This window comes from Coregonus clupeaformis, chromosome 8 (assembly GCF_020615455.1).
Source record: "Coregonus clupeaformis isolate EN_2021a chromosome 8, ASM2061545v1, whole genome shotgun sequence".
NCBI classification, from domain to species: domain Eukaryota; kingdom Metazoa; phylum Chordata; class Actinopteri; order Salmoniformes; family Salmonidae; genus Coregonus; species Coregonus clupeaformis.
Window position 1 is genome coordinate 3,948,721 of NC_059199.1, and position 19,269 is coordinate 3,967,989.

The window sequence follows — 19,269 nt, forward strand, 5'->3', positions numbered from 1 at the left end:
GTCTCTTCTTTTTCCCTTCTCTTTTCTCCTTTTCTCCCGCTCTCTCGCCCGTCTCTTCCGGTGGCGTTCCTGGCTGCTGTCATCGCTCCGTACGGACACGGCGCTCCATGCCGACCAGCTCCGTTCAGAACTCCTGGACCGACGGGACCGTGACCAGACGCTCGCTGACCGCTGTCTGCTTCTAGACCTCTCTCGGGGTCTGCCCTCCCTTCTCTCCACTAGAGGGCAATAGAGGAGTCTCTCTTCTACCCGCTCTCTCTCTCTGTCTAGATGTTTTAGTCCCACTCCCCTCTCCCTCTCCCCCACTCCGCTCTCCCTCTCCCCCACTCCGCTCTCCCTCTCCCCCACTCCCCTCTCCCTCTCCCCCACTCCCCTCCCTCTCCCCCACTCCCCTCTCCCCCAGTCCCCTCTCCCTCTCTCCGCTCTCCCCACTCCGCTCTCCCTCTCCCCCCACTCCGCTCTCCCTCTCCCCCCACTCCCCTCTCCCTCTCCCCCAGTCCCCTCTCCCTCTCTCCGCTCTCCCCCACTCCGCTCTCCCTCTCCCCCACTCCGCTCTCCCCCACTCCCTCTCCCTCCCCCAGTCCGCTCTCCCCCAGTCCGCTCTCCCCCAGTCCGCTCTCCCCCAGTCCGCTCTCCCCCAGTCCCCTCTCCCCAGTCCCTTCCCCCACTCCGCCCTCCCCCACTCCGCCCTCCCCCACTCCGCTCTCCCCCACTCCTCCCTGTCTCTCTGTGCTGGTGTTTTTAAACAGAGGAGAGATAGCGAGAGAGAGAGGGGGTAGTGCTGGAAGTGGAAGAGTCTCTTTCTCCTCTTCGTCTGAGGGGTCAGAGGAGAGTTGGACCAGTTCAGGAGTTCTCTCAGCCATGGCTTTAACAAACCCCACGATCATACACTGTTCTCCCTCCTCCTCCTCCTCATCTCCTGCCGCTGTCATGTCCTGAGCAGGATGCTGATTGGCTCCCACTGGACCAGAGTCCCGCCCCCCAGGGCTGATCGACAGCGGCATGGGGGAATGGGACGGCTCAGCTGTAGAGTAGGAGGGTCCTGGTGTTTCATCGTCCCAAGCGGATTGGCTCAGAGCGCTACTTCCTGCTACCGACACCGGCCGTCTCTCCCGTCCTCCCATCGACCCTCCTTCCTCTTCCTGGAGAGACAGAGAGACAGACAGACTCCTGAGGGGAAATATACTCCTATTCGTCCTCAAATCAAATGCACAGGATACAGCGTAGTGTAGACAGGATACAGCGTAGTGTAGACAGGATACAGCATAGTGTAGACAGGATACAGCGTAGTGTAGACAGGATACAGCATAGTGTAGACAGGATACAGCGTAGTGTAGACAGGATACAGCATAGTGTAGACAGGATACAGCATAGTGTAGACAGGATACAGCATAGTGTAGACAGGATACAGCGTAGTGTAGACAGGATACAGCATAGTGTAGACAGGATACAGCATAGTGTAGACAGGATACAGCGTAGTGTAGACAGGATACAGCATAGTGTAGACAGGATACAGCGTAGTGTAGACAGGATACAGCATAGTGTAGACAGGATACAGCATAGTGTAGACAGGATACAGCATAGTGTAGACAGGATACAGCATAGTGTAGACAGGATACAGCATAGTGTAGACAGGATACAGCATAGTGTAGACAGGATACAGCATAGTGTAGACAGGATACAGCATAGTGTAGACAGGATACAGCGTAGTGTAGACAGGATACAGCATAGTGTAGACAGGATACAGCATAGTGTAGACAGGATACAGCATAGTGTAGACAGGATACAGCATAGTGTAGACAGGATACAGCATAGTGTAGACAGGATACAGCATAGTGTAGACAGGATACAGCGTAGTGTAGACAGGATACAGCATAGTGTAGACAGGATACAGCATAGTGTAGACAGGATACAGCGTAGTGTAGACAGGATACAGCATAGTGTAGACAGGATACAGCATAGTGTAGACAGGATACAGCGTAGTGTAGACAGGATACAGCATAGTGTAGACAGGATACAGCATAGTGTAGACAGGATACAGCATAGTGTAGACAGGATACAGCATAGTGTAGACAGGATACAGCATAGTGTAGACAGGATACAGCATAGTGTAGACAGGATACAGCATAGTGTAGACAGGATACAGCATAGTGTAGACAGGATACAGCATAGTGTAGACAGGATACAGCGTAGTGTAGACAGGATACAGCGTAGTGTAGACAGGATACAGCATAGTGTAGACAGGATACAGCATAGTGTAGACAGGATACAGCATAGTGTAGACAGTACAATGACATGCTTACTCACCAACTCTTCTCTCAGCAACTATTTAAAAAGTATTCAGTAAGAAGTAGCAATAAAAATATATATATATAAACCTCTTCATCCGAGATGGCGATGACGGAGTCGTCAGTGTCGCTAGATGATGTCATCCTGTCCTCGTAGGACGGCGCTGGAGGGTCGTAGATGGCCAGCTGGTCATACGCTTCCAAACTGAGAGGGGAACGGGCAAAACTGATCTGGGGGGAGAGACACGAGGGTTAGTGGGGGGGGGGGTGAGGTTGGAGGGGGTGAGTTAGTGCGTGATTGAGTGCATGTGGTTTAGGGAGAGGGTGCTCACCAGCTCGTGGAGGAAGTGATCAGTCCTCGCCAGCAGGAAGGGACGGAGCTCGTCCTGGATGGCCCCGCCCCCTCCCTCCATGTCGTGACGTGTGATTCGCGATGTGATGATGCGTTGGACGATGTTGACCAATGAGCCGTGGGCGCCGTACAGCACCGTCAGCTCCCGCTGTAACCAGGGTTACAGGTCAAGGGTTACAGGTCAAGGGTTAGCGGTCAAAGTTTCAATTAATCAAATATGCAAACTGCAAACACGCTCTGAGAGACTTGATACCAGCGGCAGTAAAATACATTTGATTGCAAAGCTTACTGGCCTTGCCCTACACCTAGGGCCCTATAAAATCACCCTACACCTAGGGCCCTATAAAATCACCCTACACCTAGGGCCCTATGAAATCACCCTACACCTAGGGCCCTATGAAATCACCCTACACCTAGGGCCCTATGAAATCACCCTACACCTAGGGCCCTATAAAATCACCCCTACACCTAGGGCCCTATGAAATCACCCCTACACCTAGGGCCCTATAAAATCACCCTACACCTAGGGCCCTATGAAATCACCCTACACCTAGGGCCCTATGAAATCACCCTACACCTAGGGCCCTATGAAATCACCCTACACCTAGGGCCCTATAAAATCACCCTACACCTAGGGCCCTATGAAATCACCCTACACCTAGGGCCCTATAAAATCACCCTACACCTAGGGCCCTATGAAATCACCCTACACCTAGGGCCCTATAAAATCACCCTACACCTAGGGCCCTATGAAATCACCCTACACCTAGGGCCCTATGAAATCACCCTACACCTAGGGCCCTATGAAATCACCCTACACCTAGGGCCCTATGAAATCACCCTACACCTAGGGCCCTATGAAATCACCCTACACCTAGGGCCCTATGAAATCACCCTACACCTAGGGCCCTATGAAATCACCCTACACCTAGGGCCCTATGAAATCACCCTACACCTAGGGCCCTATAAAATCACCCTACACCTAGGGCCCTATAAAATCACCCTACACCTAGGGCCCTATGAAATCACCCTACACCTAGGGCCCTATGAAATCACCCTACACCTAGGGCCCTATGAAATCACCCTACACCTAGGGCCCTATGAAATCACCCTACACCTAGGGCCCTATGAAATCACCCTACACCTAGGGCCCTATGAAATCACCCTACACCTAGGGCCCTATAAAATCACCCTACACCTAGGGCCCTATAAAATCACCCTACACCTAGGGCCCAATAAGATCACCCTACACCTAGGGCCCTATAAAATCACCCTACACCTAGGGCCCTATAAAATCACCCTACACCTAGGGCCCTATAAAATCACCCTACACCTAGGGCCCTATAAAATCACCCTACACCTAGGGCCCTATAAAATCACCCTACACCTAGGGCCCTATAAAATCACCCTACACCTAGGGCCCTATAAAATCACCCTACACCTAGGGCCCTATAAAATCACCCTACACCTAGGGCCCTATAAAATCACCCTACACCTAGGGCCCTATAAAATCACCCTACACCTAGGGCCCTATAAAATCACCCTACACCTAGGGCCCTATAAAATCACCCTACACCTAGGGCCCTATGAAATCACCCTACACCTACTATAAAATCACCCTACACCTAGGGCCCTATGAAATCACCCTACACCTAGGGCCCTATAAAATCACCCTACACCTAGGGCCCTATAAAGATCACCCTACACCTAGGGCCCTATGAAATCACCCTACACCTAGGGCCCTATAAAATCACCCTACACCTAGGGCCCTATAAGATCAGAGATACAGCGAACACGGACGGAATCACGGAATCCAGACATTAAAACGGAATTCTACAATATTATATATATTTTTTTTACTTAGTAGGGAATCAACTAACTGTATTGAAAATGTATTTGCCCAAGTTGATCATAAGCCATGAACAGAATGCATCAGTGATTCATATTTCCTGAATCTTTCTGAAGAGGCAAGGAGAATTCCTCCTGTACGTATGAGCGGTGCATGTGTCCACCACTTTGTGTAACCGTTTGCTATGAAGCCTATGAAGAATCTTCTGGTAATGGAAAGGCTTTCCCAAAAACCTTCTCAATTAAATATTAACTACAAAGTAGCCTGTCAGAATGATATCATGATTATTCGCATCAATCCCGTGGATATTTGTTTTGCAAACCATCACCTGTGCTACAAAAACATCACTAAAGCGGCTCTTGCTAGAGGTGCACTGGAATTAAAAAGGTAACTACTAGAAATCTAAATTTCCCCAGACCTCAAAAGTGGTCTCCTGATGTGGTTTAAGCATTTTTGTATTCATACCCCTTGACTTTTTCCACATTTTACGTTACAGCCTTATTCTAAAATTAATCAAATTATTTTTTCCCCCTCATCAGTCTACACACAATACCCCCTTAATGACAAAGCAGAAACAGATATATAAATTTTTGCAAATGATTACAATTTAAAAAACAGGAATACCTTATTTACATAAGTATTCAGACCCTTTACTATGAATCTTGAAATTGAGCCCAGGTGCATCCTGTTTCCATTGATCATCCTTGAGATGTTTCTACAACTTGATTGGAGTCCACCTGTGGTCAATTCAATTGATTTGACATGATTTGGAAAGGCACACACCTGTCTATATACGGTCCCACATGTTGACAGTGCATGTCAGAGCAAAAACCAAGCCATGAGGTTGAAGGAATTGTCCGTAGAGCTCAGAGACAGGATTGTGTCGAGGCACAGATCTGGGGAAGGGTACCAAAACATTTCTGCAGCATTGAAGGTCCCCAAGAACACAGTGGCCTCCATCATTCTTAAATGGAAGAGGTTTGGAACCACCAAGACTCTTCCTAGAGCAGGCCGCCCGGCCAAACTGAGCAATCGGGGGAGAAGGGCCTTGGTCAGGGAGGTGAACAAGAACCAGGTGGTCACTCTGACAGAGCTCCAGAGTTCCTCTGTGGAGATGGGAGAACCTTCCAGAAGGACAACCATCTCTGCAGCACTCCACCAATCAGGCCTTTATGGTAGAGTGGCCAGGCAGAAGCCACTCCTCAGTAAAAGGCACATGACAGCCTGCTTGGAGTTTGCCAAAAGGCACCTAAAGGACTCTCAGACCATGAGAAACAAGATTCTCTGGTCTGATGAAACCAAGATTGAACTCTTTGGCCTGAATGCCAAGCATCACGTCTGGAGGAAACCTGGCACCACCCCTACGGTGAAGCATGGTGGTGGCAGCATCATGCTGTGGGGATGTTTTTCAGCGGCAGGGACTGGGAGACTAGTCAGGATCGAGGGAAAGATGAACGGAGCAAAGTACAGAGAGATCCTTGATGAAAACCTGCTCCAGAGCGCTCAGGACCTCAGACTGGGGCGAAGGTTCACCTTCCAACAGGACAACGACCCTAAGCACACATCCAAGACAACGCAGGAGTGGCTTCGGGACAAGCCTCTGAATGTCATTGAGTTGCCCAGCCAGAGCCCGGACTTGAACTCGATCTAACATCTCTGGAGAGACCTGAAAATAGCTGTGCAGCGACGCTCCCCATCCAACCTGACAGAGCTTGAGAGGATCTGCAGAGAACAATGGGAGAAACTCCCCAAATACAGGTGTGCCAAGCTTGTAGTGTCATACCCAAGAAGACTCAAGGCTGTAATCGCTGCCAAAGGTGCTTCAGCAAAGTATTGAGTAAAGGGTCTGAATACTTATGCAAATGTAATATTTCAGTATTTTGTCTTTAATAAATGTGCAAACATTTCCAAAAACCTGTTTTTGCTTTGTCATTATGTGGTATCGTGTGTAGATTTGAGGGGAAAAAACAATTTCATCAATTTTAGAATAAGGCTGTAAAGTAACAAAATGTGGAGAAGGTCAAGGGGTCTGAATACTTTCCAGATGCACTGCAAGTAGAAACAGCATCCATCTGTAACCACACACACCTGTAACCAGGGGAGGAGTCTATGGAGACCTGCCGGGTTCCGCTGGTAAAATGCCGCCGTGATGTCACGGGGCCTCTCGCCACTGCCGCGACCGTTCCTGACACGTACGCCACTGCGGTAGAGAGCCCGGCGAAAGGAGAGCATCTCCCGTGGTCGGAGCAGTCTTGCGGAGCGCCCCTCTCTCTGGGACCGTCGCCTAGCAGCCAGCCGCACCATGAGGCGCTGTACCCCTCGGTCGTGAGGGGGGGGTGCGGCCACACCAGTCAGCCCTTCAAAGATCACCCCCGGGTCCTCTCCATCCATCTCTCCTGAGAGGGAAGTGGGACAGGGGGAGAGGGAGAGAGGGAGAGGGACAGAGGGACAGAGAGAGAGAGGGGGGAGAGAGAGAGAGAGAGGGACAGAGGGACAGAGAGAGAGAGAAAGGGGGAGAGGGACAGAGAGAGAGAGAGAGAGAGAGAGAGAGAGAGAGAGAGAGAGAGAGAGAGAGAGAGAGAGAGAGAGAGAGAGAGAGAGAGAGAGAGAGAGAGAGAGAGAGAGAGAGGGGAGAGAGGGAGACAGAGAGAGAGAGAGAGAGGGGAGAGAGGGAGGGGGGGAGAGGGACAGAGAGAGAGGGGGGGAGAGAGAGAGAGAGAGAGAGAGAGAGAGAGAGAGGGGGACAGAGGGACAGAGAGAGAGGGGGGAGAGGGAGAGAGGGAGAGAGGGAGAGAGAGAGAGAGGGACAGACAGAGAGGGGGAGAGAGAGAGAGAGAGGGGGGAGAGGGAGAGAGAGAGAGAGAGAGAGAGAGAGGGGGGAGAGGTACACAGAGAGTGAGAGAGAGAGAGAGAGAGAGAGAGAGAGGGGGAGAGGGACAGAGAGAGAGAGGGGGAGAGGGACAGAGAGAGAGAGAGAGAGAGAGAGGGGGAGAGGGACAGAGAGAGAGGGAGAGAGGGACAGAGAGAGAGAGAGAGAGAGAGAGAGAGAGAGAGAGAGAGGGGAGAGAGGGAGAGAGAGAGAGAGAGAGAGAGAGAGAGAGAGAGAGAGAGAGAGGGGAGAGAGGGACAGAGAGAGAGAGAGAGAGAGAGAGAGAGAGAGAGAGAGGGGAGAGAGGGACAGAGAGAGAGCAGAGAGAGAGAGAGAGAGAGAGAGAGAGAGAGAGAGAGAGAGAGACGGGGACAGAGACAGAGAGAGAGAGAGAGAGAGAGAGAGAGAGAGGGGAGAGAGGGATAGAGAGAGAGGGGGAGAGAGAGAGAGAGACGGGGAGAGGGACAGAGAGAGAGAGAGAGAGACGGGGAGAGGGACAGAGAGAGAGAGAGAGACGGGAGAGGGACAGAGAGAGAGAGAGAGACGGGAGAGGGACAGAGAGAGAGACGGGAGAGGGACAGAGAGAGAGAGGGGTGAGAACAAAAAAAAAATCCCAATCTTTTCAGTTTCTCCAGACCGGGAGTGAAATGAGTGTGGAAACAGTGAGGAGAGATGCAGAATAGCTGTGAAGGTACCCACACTGGGGTGGTGTAGAACTCCTACAGGTGAAGGTGTGTGTAACTCCTACAGGTGAAGGTGTGTATAACTCCTACAGTAACTCCTACAGGTGAAGGTGTGTATAACTCCTACAGGTGAAGGTGTGTGTAACTCCTACAGGTGAAGGTGTGTATAACTCCTACAGTAACTCCTACAGGTGAAGGTGTGTATAACTCCTACAGGTGAAGGTGTGTGTAACTCCTACAGGTGAAGGTGTGTGTAACTCCTACAGGTGAAGGTGTGTATAACTCCTACAGGTGAAGGTGTGTATAACTCCTACAGGTGAAGGTGTGTATAACTCCTACAGTAACTCCTACAGGTGAAGGTGTGTATAACTCCTACAGGTGAAGGTGTGTGTAACTCCTACAGGTGAAGGTGTGTATAACTCCTACAGTAACTCCTACAGGTGAAGGTGTGTATAACTCCTACAGGTGAAGGTGTATGTAACTCCTACAGGTGAAGGTGTGTGTAACTCCTACAGGTGAAGGTGTGTATAACTCCTACAGGTGAAGGTGTGTGTAACTCCTACAGGTGAAGGTACCCTCTAGACCAACCTCAAGCAGTAAATTGAATTTATTTGGGTAAAAAAATAGAGCACTTTAAAATATGAATGAAAACATTTCTTTCCAAAGTGGTAAAAACAAATCGTGTCTAAGGTTACCTCTCATCCCTCCTTCATCGGGCCGGGGTAGAGGAGGGGGATGAAGAGTGGGGAGAGGAGGGGAAGGAGCAGAAGAGAGTCCCCTCCCTCTCCACAGTCGTCCTGACTGTCTCCTCTCTCTCCCTCCTCCTCCTCCTCCTCTTCTCCGCGTCCTCCTTCGTTCTCCCTGATTATCGCCCACCCTGGCGGTCACCAAGGCAGCGGCGGCTGCTTCGGCAGCTGCGATCATTGCGGTCCCGTTCTCTCCAGGTACAGGTGCCGGTCTGAGAGTAAACTCTTTAAAGTTGTCCTGGGCCTTGATAGAGTGGAGGATGGAGGAGAACGGCTGCTTACACAGCGGACACTCCACCTAGAGATAGATCACAAATAACATTCTTTATTCATCCCAGAGGGCAAATTGGTTTGTCAATCATTTCAGCAATCAAAAAGCAACTCAGAGCAATGATATTGTAAATACACAAAGTCTAGCCTAGTGCTTCTTCTGTGTACAAAAAAAGTAGTGCACTACATAGGGAATAGGGTTCTATTTCGGACACTTGACTCCTACCTTGTTGTTGCTCCACTCCTGTATGCATCGGAAGCAGAAGCGGTGGAGGCACCTGGTCATGAAGAAACGGGTGAAACGGGTGAAACGGGTGAAACGGGTGAAACGGGTGAAACGGGTGACATCCTAAACTTCACAATACTGCTGCTGGGCTAAAAAGAATATACTACCAAAATACACACATTTTGAATTCACAGGAAGTCTTCGTCGGGTGAAGTCTGCTGAAGTCAGAACTTACATTTGGGAACAGCCTGTCATTCCTTTACCTGGGCCCTAGTTCTGGACTGTCCAGTTGTGTGTTCTGGTGCAGCTAAGAAGGATATCGGCTAATTGCAGTTGGTCCAGAACAGAGCAGCACGTACGGATCGCACTTAGAAGTACACGGACGGCGAATGTCAATGACATGCACGTCAATCTCTCCTGGCTCAAAGTTGAGGAGAGATTGACTGCATCACTATTGGGGTCTTTGAGGGAGGTATTGATGTGTTGAAGTTACCGAACGGTCTGTTCAAGCAGTTGGCACACAGTTCGGACACTCATCGGTACAACACAAGACATGCAACCCAGAGGTCTCTTCCCAGTCCCCAGGTCCAGAACAGAGGCTGGGAAACACACAGTATTAAATAGAGCCATGACTACATGGAACTCTCTGCCACCCCAGGTAACTCAAACTAGCAATAAAAATAGATTTTAAAAAACAGATAACAGAGCACCTTTCGGCACGACGGGGACTGTGAAGAGACACACAGATATTTCTATGCATTGTATTATGTATGTGATACGACTGTGATACGACTGTGATACGTGGTTGTAATACGTGGTTGTGATACGACTGTGATACGTGGTTGTGATACGACTGTGATACGTGGTTGTGATACGTGGTTGTGATACGTGGTTGTGATACGTGGTTGTGATACGTGGTTGTGATACGACTGTGATACGTGGTTGCGATACGACTGTGATACGTGGTTGTGATACGTGGCTGTGATACGTGGTTGTGATACGACTGTGATACGTGGTTGTGATACGTGGTTGTGATACGTGGTTGCGATACGACTGTGATACGTGGTTGTGATACGACTGTGATACGTGGTTGTGATACGACTGTGATACGTGGTTGTGATACGACTGTGATACGTGGTTGTGATACGACTGTGATACGTGGTTGTGATACGACTGTGATACGTGGTTGCGATACGACTGTGATACGTGGTTGTGATACGTGGCTGTGATACGTGGTTGTGATACGACTGTGATACGTGGTTGTGATACGTGGTTGTGATACGACTGTGATACGTGGTTGTGATACGACTGTGATACGTGGTTGTGATACGTGGTTGTGATACGTGGTTGCGATACGACTGTGATACGTGGTTGTGATACGACTGTGATACGTGGTTGTGATACGACTGTGATACGTGGTTGTGATACGACTGTGATACGTGGTTGTGATACGACTGTGATACGTGGTTGTGATACGTGGTTGTGATACGACTGTGATACGTGGTTGTGATACGACTGTGATCGTGGTTGTGAACGTGGTTGTGATACGTGGTTGCGATACGACTGTGATACGTGGTTGTGATACGACTGTGATACGTGGTTGTGATACGACTGTGATACGTGGTTGTGATACGACTGTGATATGTGGTTGTGATACGACTGTGATACGTGGTTGTGATACGTGGTTGTGATACGTGGTTGTGATACGACTGTGATACGTGGTTGTGATACGTGGTTGTGATACGTGGTTGTGATACGACTGTGATACGTGGTTGTGATACGTGGCTGTGATACGTGGTTGTGATACGACTGTGATACGTGGTTGTGATACGTGGTTGTGATACGTGGTTGCGATACGACTGTGATACGTGGTTGTGATACGACTGTGATACGTGGTTGTGATACGACTGTGATACGTGGTTGTGATACGACTGTGATACGTGGTTGCGATACGACTGTGATACGTGGTTGTGATACGTGGCTGTGATACGTGGTTGTGATACGACTGTGATACGTGGTTGTGATACGACTGTGATATGTGGTTGTGATACGTGGTTGTGATACGTGGTTGTGATACGACTGTGATACGTGGTTGTGATACGTGGTTGTGATACGTGGTTGTGATACGACTGTGATACGTGGTTGTGATACGACTGTGATACGTGGTTGTGATACGACTGTGATACGTGGTTGTGATACGACTGTGATACGTGGTTGTGATACGACTGTGATACGTGGTTGTGATACGTGGTTGTGATACGACTGTGATACGTGGTTGTGATACGTGGTTGTGATACGTGGTTGCGATACGACTGTGATACGTGGTTGTGATACGACTGTGATACGTGGTTGTGATACGACTGTGATACGTGGTTGTGATACGACTGTGATATGTGGTTGTGATACGACTGTGATACGTGGTTGTGATACGTGGTTGTGATACGTGGTTGTGATACGACTGTGATACGTGGTTGTGATACGTGGTTGTGATACGTGGTTGTGATACGACTGTGATACGTGGTTGTGATACGTGGTTGTGATACGACTGTGATACGTGGCTGTGATACGACTGTGATACGTGGTTGTGATACGTGGTTGTGATACGTGGTTGTGATACGACTGTGATACGTGGTTGTGATACGACTGTGATACGTGGTTGCGATACGACTCTGATACGTGGTTGTGATACGTGGTTGTGATACGTGGTTGTGATACGTGGTTGTGATACGACTGTGATACGTGGTTGTGATACGTGGTTGTGATACGACTGTGATACGTGGTTGCGATACGACTGTGATACGTGGTTGCGATACGTGGCTGTGATACGTGGTTGTGATACGACTGTGATACGTGGTTGTGATACGACTGATACGTGGTTGTGATACGTGGTTGTGATACGTGGTTGTGATACGACTGTGATATGTGGTTGTGATACGACTGTGATACGTGGTTGTGATACGACTGTGATACGTGGTGGTGATACGTGGTGGTGATACGTGGTTGTGATACGACTGTGATACGTGGTTGTGATACGACTGTGATACGTGGTTGTGATACGTGGTTGTGATACGTGGTTGTGATACGTGGTTGTGATACGACTGTGATATGTGGTTGTGATACGACTGTGATACGTGGTTGTGATACGTGGTTGTGATACGTGGTTGTGATACGACTGTGATACGTGGTTGTGATACGACTGTGATACGTGGTTGTGATACGACTGTGATACGTGGTTGCGATACGACTGTGATACGTGGTTGTGATACGTGGTTGTGATACGACTGTGATACGTGGTTGTGATACGACTGTGATACGTGGTTGTGATACGACTGTGATACGTGGTTGTGATACGTGGTTGTGATACGTGGTTGTGATACGTGGTTGTGATACGACTGTGATACGTGGTTGTGATACGTGGTTGTGATACGTGGTTGTGATACGTGGTTGTGATACGTGGTTGTGATACGACTGTGATACGTGGTTGTGATACGTGGTTGTGATACGTGGTTGTAATACGTGGTTGTGATACGTGGTTGTGATACGTGGTTGTGATATGACTGTGATACGTGGTTGTGATACGTGGTTGTGATACGACTGTGATACGTGGTTGTGATACGACTGTGATACGTGGTTGTGATACGTGGTTGTGATACGTGGTTGCGATACGACTGTGATACGTGGTTGTGATACGACTGTGATACGTGGTTGTGATACGACTGATACGTGGTTGTGATACGACTGTGATATGTGGTTGTGATACGACTGTGATACGTGGTTGTGATACGTGGTTGTGATACGTGGTTGTGATACGACTGTGATACGTGGTTGTGATACGTGGTTGTGATACGTGGTTGTGATACGACTGTGATACGTGGTTGTGATACGTGGCTGTGATACGTGGTTGTGATACGACTGTGATACGTGGTTGTGATACGTGGTTGTGATACGTGGTTGCGATACGACTGTGATACGTGGTTGTGATACGACTGTGATACGTGGTTGTGATACGACTGTGATACGTGGTTGTGATACGACTGTGATACGTGGTTGTGATACGACTGTGATACGTGGTTCTGATACGACTGTGATTCGTGGTTGTGATACGTGGCTGTGATACGTGGTTGTGATACGACTGTGATACGTGGTTGTGATACGACTGTGATACGTGGTTGTGATACGACTGTGATACGTGGTTGTGATACGTGGTTGTGATACGTGGTTGTGATACGACTGTGATACGTGGTTGTGATACGACTGTGATACGTGGTTGTGATACGACTGTGATACGTGGTTGTGATACGACTGTGATACGTGGTTGTGATACGACTGTGATACGTGGTTGTGATACGACTGTGATACGTGGTTGTGATACGTGGTTGTGATACGACTGTGATACGTGGTTGTGATACGACTGTGATACGTGGTTGTGATACGTGGTTGCGATACAACTGTGATACGTGGTTGTGATACGACTGTGATACGTGGTTGTGATACGACTGTGATACGTGGTTGTGATACGACTGTGATATGTGGTTGTGATACGACTGTGATACGTGGTTGTGATACGTGGTTGTGATACGTGGTTGTGATACGACTGTGATACGTGGTTGTGATACGTGGTTGTGATACGTGGTTGTGATACGACTGTGATACGTGGTTGTGATACGTGGTTGTGATACGACTGTGATACGTGGCTGTGATACGACTGTGATACGTGGTTGTGATACGTGGTTGTGATACGTGGTTGTGATACGACTGTGATACGTGGTTGTGATACGACTGTGATACGTGGTTGCGATACGACTGTGATACGTGGTTGTGATACGTGGTTGTGATACGTGGTTGTGATACGACTGTGATACGTGGTTGTGATACGTGGTTGTGATACGTGGTTGTGATACGACTGTGATACGTGGTTGCGATACGACTGTGATACGTGGTTGTGATACGTGGCTGTGATACGTGGTTGTGATACGACTGTGATACGTGGTTGTGATACGACTGATACGTGGTTGTGATACGTGGTTGTGATACGTGGTTGTGATACGACTGTGATATGTGGTTGTGATACGACTGTGATACGTGGTTGTGATACGACTGTGATACGTGGTGGTGATACGTGGTGGTGATACGTGGTTGTGATACGACTGTGATACGTGGTTGTGATACGACTGTGATACGTGGTTGTGATACGTGGTTGTGATACGTGGTTGTGATACGTGGTTGTGATACGACTGTGATATGTGGTTGTGATACGACTGTGATACGTGGTTGTGATACGTGGTTGTGATACGTGGTTGTGATACGACTGTGATACGTGGTTGTGATACGACTGTGATACGTGGTTGTGATACGACTGTGATACGTGGTTGTGATACGACTGTGATACGTGGTTGTGATACGTGGTTGTGATACGACTGTGATACGTGGTTGTGATACGACTGTGATACGTGGTTGTGATACGACTGTGATACGTGGTTGTGATACGTGGTTGTGATACGTGGTTGTGATACGTGGTTGTGATACGACTGTGATACGTGGTTGTGATACGTGGTTGTGATACGTGGTTGTGATACGTGGTTGTGATACGTGGTTGTGATACGACTGTGATACGTGGTTGTGATACGTGGTTGTGATACGTGGTTGTAATACGTGGTTGTGATACGTGGTTGTGATACGTGGTTGTGATACGTGGTTGTGATACGACTGTGATACGTGGTTGTGATACGTGGTTGTGATACGACTGTGATACGTGGTTGTGATACGACTGTGATACGTGGTTGTGATACGTGGTTGTGATACGACTGTGATACGTGGTTGTGATACGACTGTGATACGTGGTTGTGATACGTGGTTGTGATACGTGGTTGCGATACGACTGTGATACGTGGTTGTGATACGACTGTGATACGTGGTTGTGATACGTGGTTGTGATACGACTGTGATACGTGGTAGTGATACGACTGTGATACGTGGTTGTGATTCGTGGTTGTGATACGACTGTGATACGTGGTTGTGATACGACTGTGATACGTGGTTGTGATACGACTGTGATACGTGGTTGTGATACGACTGTGATACGTGGTTGTGATACGTGGTTGTGATACGTGGTTGCGATACGACTGTGATACGTGGTTGTGATACGACTGTGATACGTGGTTGTGATACGTGGTTGTGATACGACTGTGATACGTGGTTGTGATACGTGGTTGTGATACGTGGTTGTGATACGACTGTGATACGTGGTTGTGATACGTGGTTGTGATACGTGGTTGTGATACGACTGTGATACGTGGTTGTGATACGTGGTTGTGATACGTGGTTGTGATACGACTGTGATACGTGGTTGTGATACGTGGTTGTGATACGACTGTGATACGTGGTTGTGATACGACTGTGATACGTGGCTGTGATACGACTGTGATACGTGGTTGTGATACGTGGTTGTGATACGACTGTGATACGTGGTTGTGATACGACTGTGATACGTGGTTGCGATACGACTGTGATACGTGGTTGTGATACGACTGTGATACGGGGTTGTGATACGTGGTTGTGATACGTGGTTGTGATACGTGGTTGTGATACGTGGTTGTGATACGACTGTGATACGACTGTGATACGTGGTTGTGATACGTGGTTGTGATACGACTGTGATACGTGGTTGCGATACGACTGTGATAGTGGTTGTGATACGTGGCTGTGATACGTGGTTGTGATACGACTGTGATACGTGGTTGTGATACGTGGTTGTGATACGTGGTTGTGATACGACTGTGATATGTGGTTGTGATACGACTGTGATACGTGGTTGTGATACGACTGTGATACGTGGTGGTGATACGTGGTGGTGATACGTGGTTGTGATACGTGGTTGTGATACGTGGTGGTGATACGTGGTTGTGATATGTGGTTGTAATACGTGTTTGTGATACGTGGTTGTCTCGCTGCACTAGCTGTGGGTCTCTCTGGATGGGAGCGTCTGCTGAATGTCTAAATTGTCATGTAAATGTATATTATTATTTGTTGTGTTGTTTCCTGTTTGGATCCCAGGAAGAGTAGCCTCTGCAGCAGATAATCGGGGAGCCTAATACCTGTCCAGGTAAGACATGTTGTTGAAGCGGTCCAGACAGATTGGGCATTTAGAGTCAGGAGACGCCTCGGCCGAAACCGACTGAGAGGAGGTCTTAGAGGTCTCTTCCTGTTCCTGACCTCCTGCACCTCCGCTCTCCTTCCGCCGGACACGCAGTTTCATCTTAGTAGGGGCCATCTTCTAGAGAGAGGGGAAAGGTGTCAGTCAGTCGATACACCTCCCCAATACATCAGTTGAACAAAAATTGCTACAGTGTATGTTTGAGATGAATGTAGGTTAGCCTACTATGGGGATGTGAATCAACAAACATGTTATCTAGGCCCTAGACTAGATCACTGGTAACTCTCAGTTACATTACACACAAGAGTCATTGGATGAAGGCGTCTTCTGTACCGGGAGTTTTGTTAAGAGCTGCAACGCTTGGTCTGAACATTAACAGGCATCGCTTGGGGTTATGGTTTTGGAAGCATAAGGACCTTATCAGCGAGAAATAATTTTCAAAAAACAAAAACGTTCAATTGATACACACGTTTATAGTGTTAAGGTTCCCACACGGCCATATTCCCATGTTACAGCGCTTGTTTATGGAAAACAGAAGACCCACCTGTGCCAATTAACCACCTGCGTCTCCGAACACCCGTGTGTAAAACGGAAGACGGACGCCAAACGTGTCGTCACTGAAAAATACTGTCGGCTGCAACTGTGTTAAAGCCGGTTAAAACAGTGTACAGTAAAAGGAGTTGCGTGGTCAATCCGTTGTCTGCATTGGCAGGGCGGCATTTCCGGCCTCTGCCGAAGTCAGGGCATTCATGCTTCGCAGAGCTGTTGTGAAGGAAGATATAAAGGAAATGACTGTTTATACACGACCTCCCGCCCTCACCTACCGTTAACTAATCATGTCAATGCGGAGCTCTACAGCGCCCTCCGTATTGTTACAACATTTGAGAGGCGCACAGGTATGCGGAACAGAGCTCAATTTGGCCTCTGTGAGCCTCCAGAGTATCCGCGTTTGCGTCACACCATCCATACGGCGCCTCCGACCACATTTTCAGACCAAGCATAAATTGTCTGTGTGGTTTTAGCGACCAGATCTAGCATATATATATATATACTTCACAGCTGGCTTTGGTAACGACGTGCTGCTTCCGCGTCTGTCCCCACCTCGTCTCCAGCTAGCTAGCGTAGCGTGCTAACCTTAATACTAACCATCCGTGCCCTGGGTTTCTTGTATCAACAATCGCAGTCACTCACTACCTACAAAGATAGCTAAGTAGCTGCATCACTAGCTAGCACTAATAATGATAATCAAACAATACCAATAAGAGGTTGGTAGCTAGCTAGTTTGTCAGCTGACGGGCTAGCCGAGTAGCTAGTTCATGCGCTAGCTAGCTAACACAGTTAGCCAACGTCTCTCTTCCTACCTGACAACTGGAATCCCTGCAGAGCTCCTCCGGTTCACTTTCAAAACATCACAACACCGACCACCGAATCCGTTAGTGTCGTTCATTAGCTAGCTATCTGACGACATTACGGCGAATTCAGACCTAAAGAAAGGTATAAATTGTAACATTAATGGTAGGATGTCGGCGAACTAGCAAGCTTGGTGTTGTGAATCAGAAAGCAGAGCGCAAGTCGGAAACAAAGAGGATTTCGGGAAAAAACAATTTTTTTTATTTTTTTTAATTTTTAAATTATCTCTCACCTTTATTTAACCAGGGAAGCCAGTTGAGAACAAGTTCTCATTTACAACTGCGACCTGGCCAAGATAAAGCAAAGCAGTGCGATAAAAACAACAACACAGAGTTACATATGGGGTAAAAAAAACATACAGTCAAAAATACAACAGAGAATCTATATACAGTGTGTGCAAATGTAGCAAGTTATGGAGGTAAGGTAATAAATAGGCCATAGTGCAAAATAGTTACAATTTAGTATTAACACTGGAATGATAGATGTGCAAGAGATTATGTGCAAATAGAGATACTGGGGTGCAAATTAGCAAAATAAATAACAATATGGGGATGAGGTAGTTGGGCGGGCTAATTTCAGATGGGCTGTGTACAGGTGCAGTGATCGGTAAGGTGCTCTGACAACTGATGCTTAAAGTTAGTGAGGGAGATAAGAGTCTCCAGCTTCAGAGATTTTTGCAGTTTGTTCCAGTCATTGGCAGCAGAGAACTGGAAGGAATGGTGGCCAAAGGAGGTGTTGGCTTTGGGGATGACCAGTGAGATATACCTGCTGGAGCGCAGACTACAGGTGGGTGTTGCTATGGTGGCCAATGAGCTAAGATAAGGCGGGGATTTGCCTAGCAGTGATTTATAGATGACCTGGAGCCAGTGGGTTTGGCGACGAATATGTAGTGATGGCCAGCCAACGAGAGCGTACAGGTCACAATGGTGGGTAGTATATGGGGCTTTGGTGACAAAACGGATGGCACTGTGATAGACTACATCCAATTTGCTGAGTAGAGTGTTGGAGGCTATTTTGTAAATGACATCGCCGAAGTCAAGGATCGGTAGGATAGTCCGTTTTACGAGGGCATGTTTGGCAGCATGAGTGAAGGAGGCTTTGTTGCGAAATAGGAAGCCGATTCTAGATCTAACTTTTGATTGGAGATGCTTATAATATAAAATAATAATAATAATAATAATATGCCATTTAGCAGACGCTTTTATCCAAAGCGACTTACAGTCATGCGTGCATACATTTTTGTGTATGGGTGGTCCCGGGGATCGAACCCACTACCTTGGCGTTACAAGCGCCGTGCTCTACCAGCTGAGCTACAGAGCTGAGCTACAGAGTCTGGAAGGAGAGTTTACAGTCTAACCAGACATCTAGGTATTTGTAGTTGTCCACATATTCTAAGTCAGACCCGCCGAGAGTAGTGATTCTA

At 48.2% G+C, this 19,269-nt stretch overlaps 1 protein-coding gene across 1 annotated transcript; it reads right to left on the reverse strand.

Moving 5' to 3' along the window:
- Window positions 1-124: 124 nt before the first annotated feature.
- On the reverse strand, window positions 125-17,996 carry LOC121571001 (E3 ubiquitin-protein ligase Topors). The gene is made up of 10 exons (XM_045222200.1): window positions 17,798-17,996; window positions 16,981-17,198; window positions 16,378-16,556; window positions 9,284-9,335; window positions 8,737-9,085; window positions 6,578-6,885; window positions 2,621-2,788; window positions 2,379-2,519; window positions 564-1,142; window positions 125-133 (listed from the first exon to the last, which is right to left on the reverse strand). The coding sequence occupies exons 3-10, from the start codon at window positions 16,551-16,553 to the stop codon at window positions 125-127; spliced, it is 1,782 nt and encodes a 593-aa protein (XP_045078135.1). The 5' UTR covers window positions 16,554-16,556; window positions 16,981-17,198; window positions 17,798-17,996.
- Between the last annotated feature and the right edge of the window lie 1,273 nt (window positions 17,997-19,269).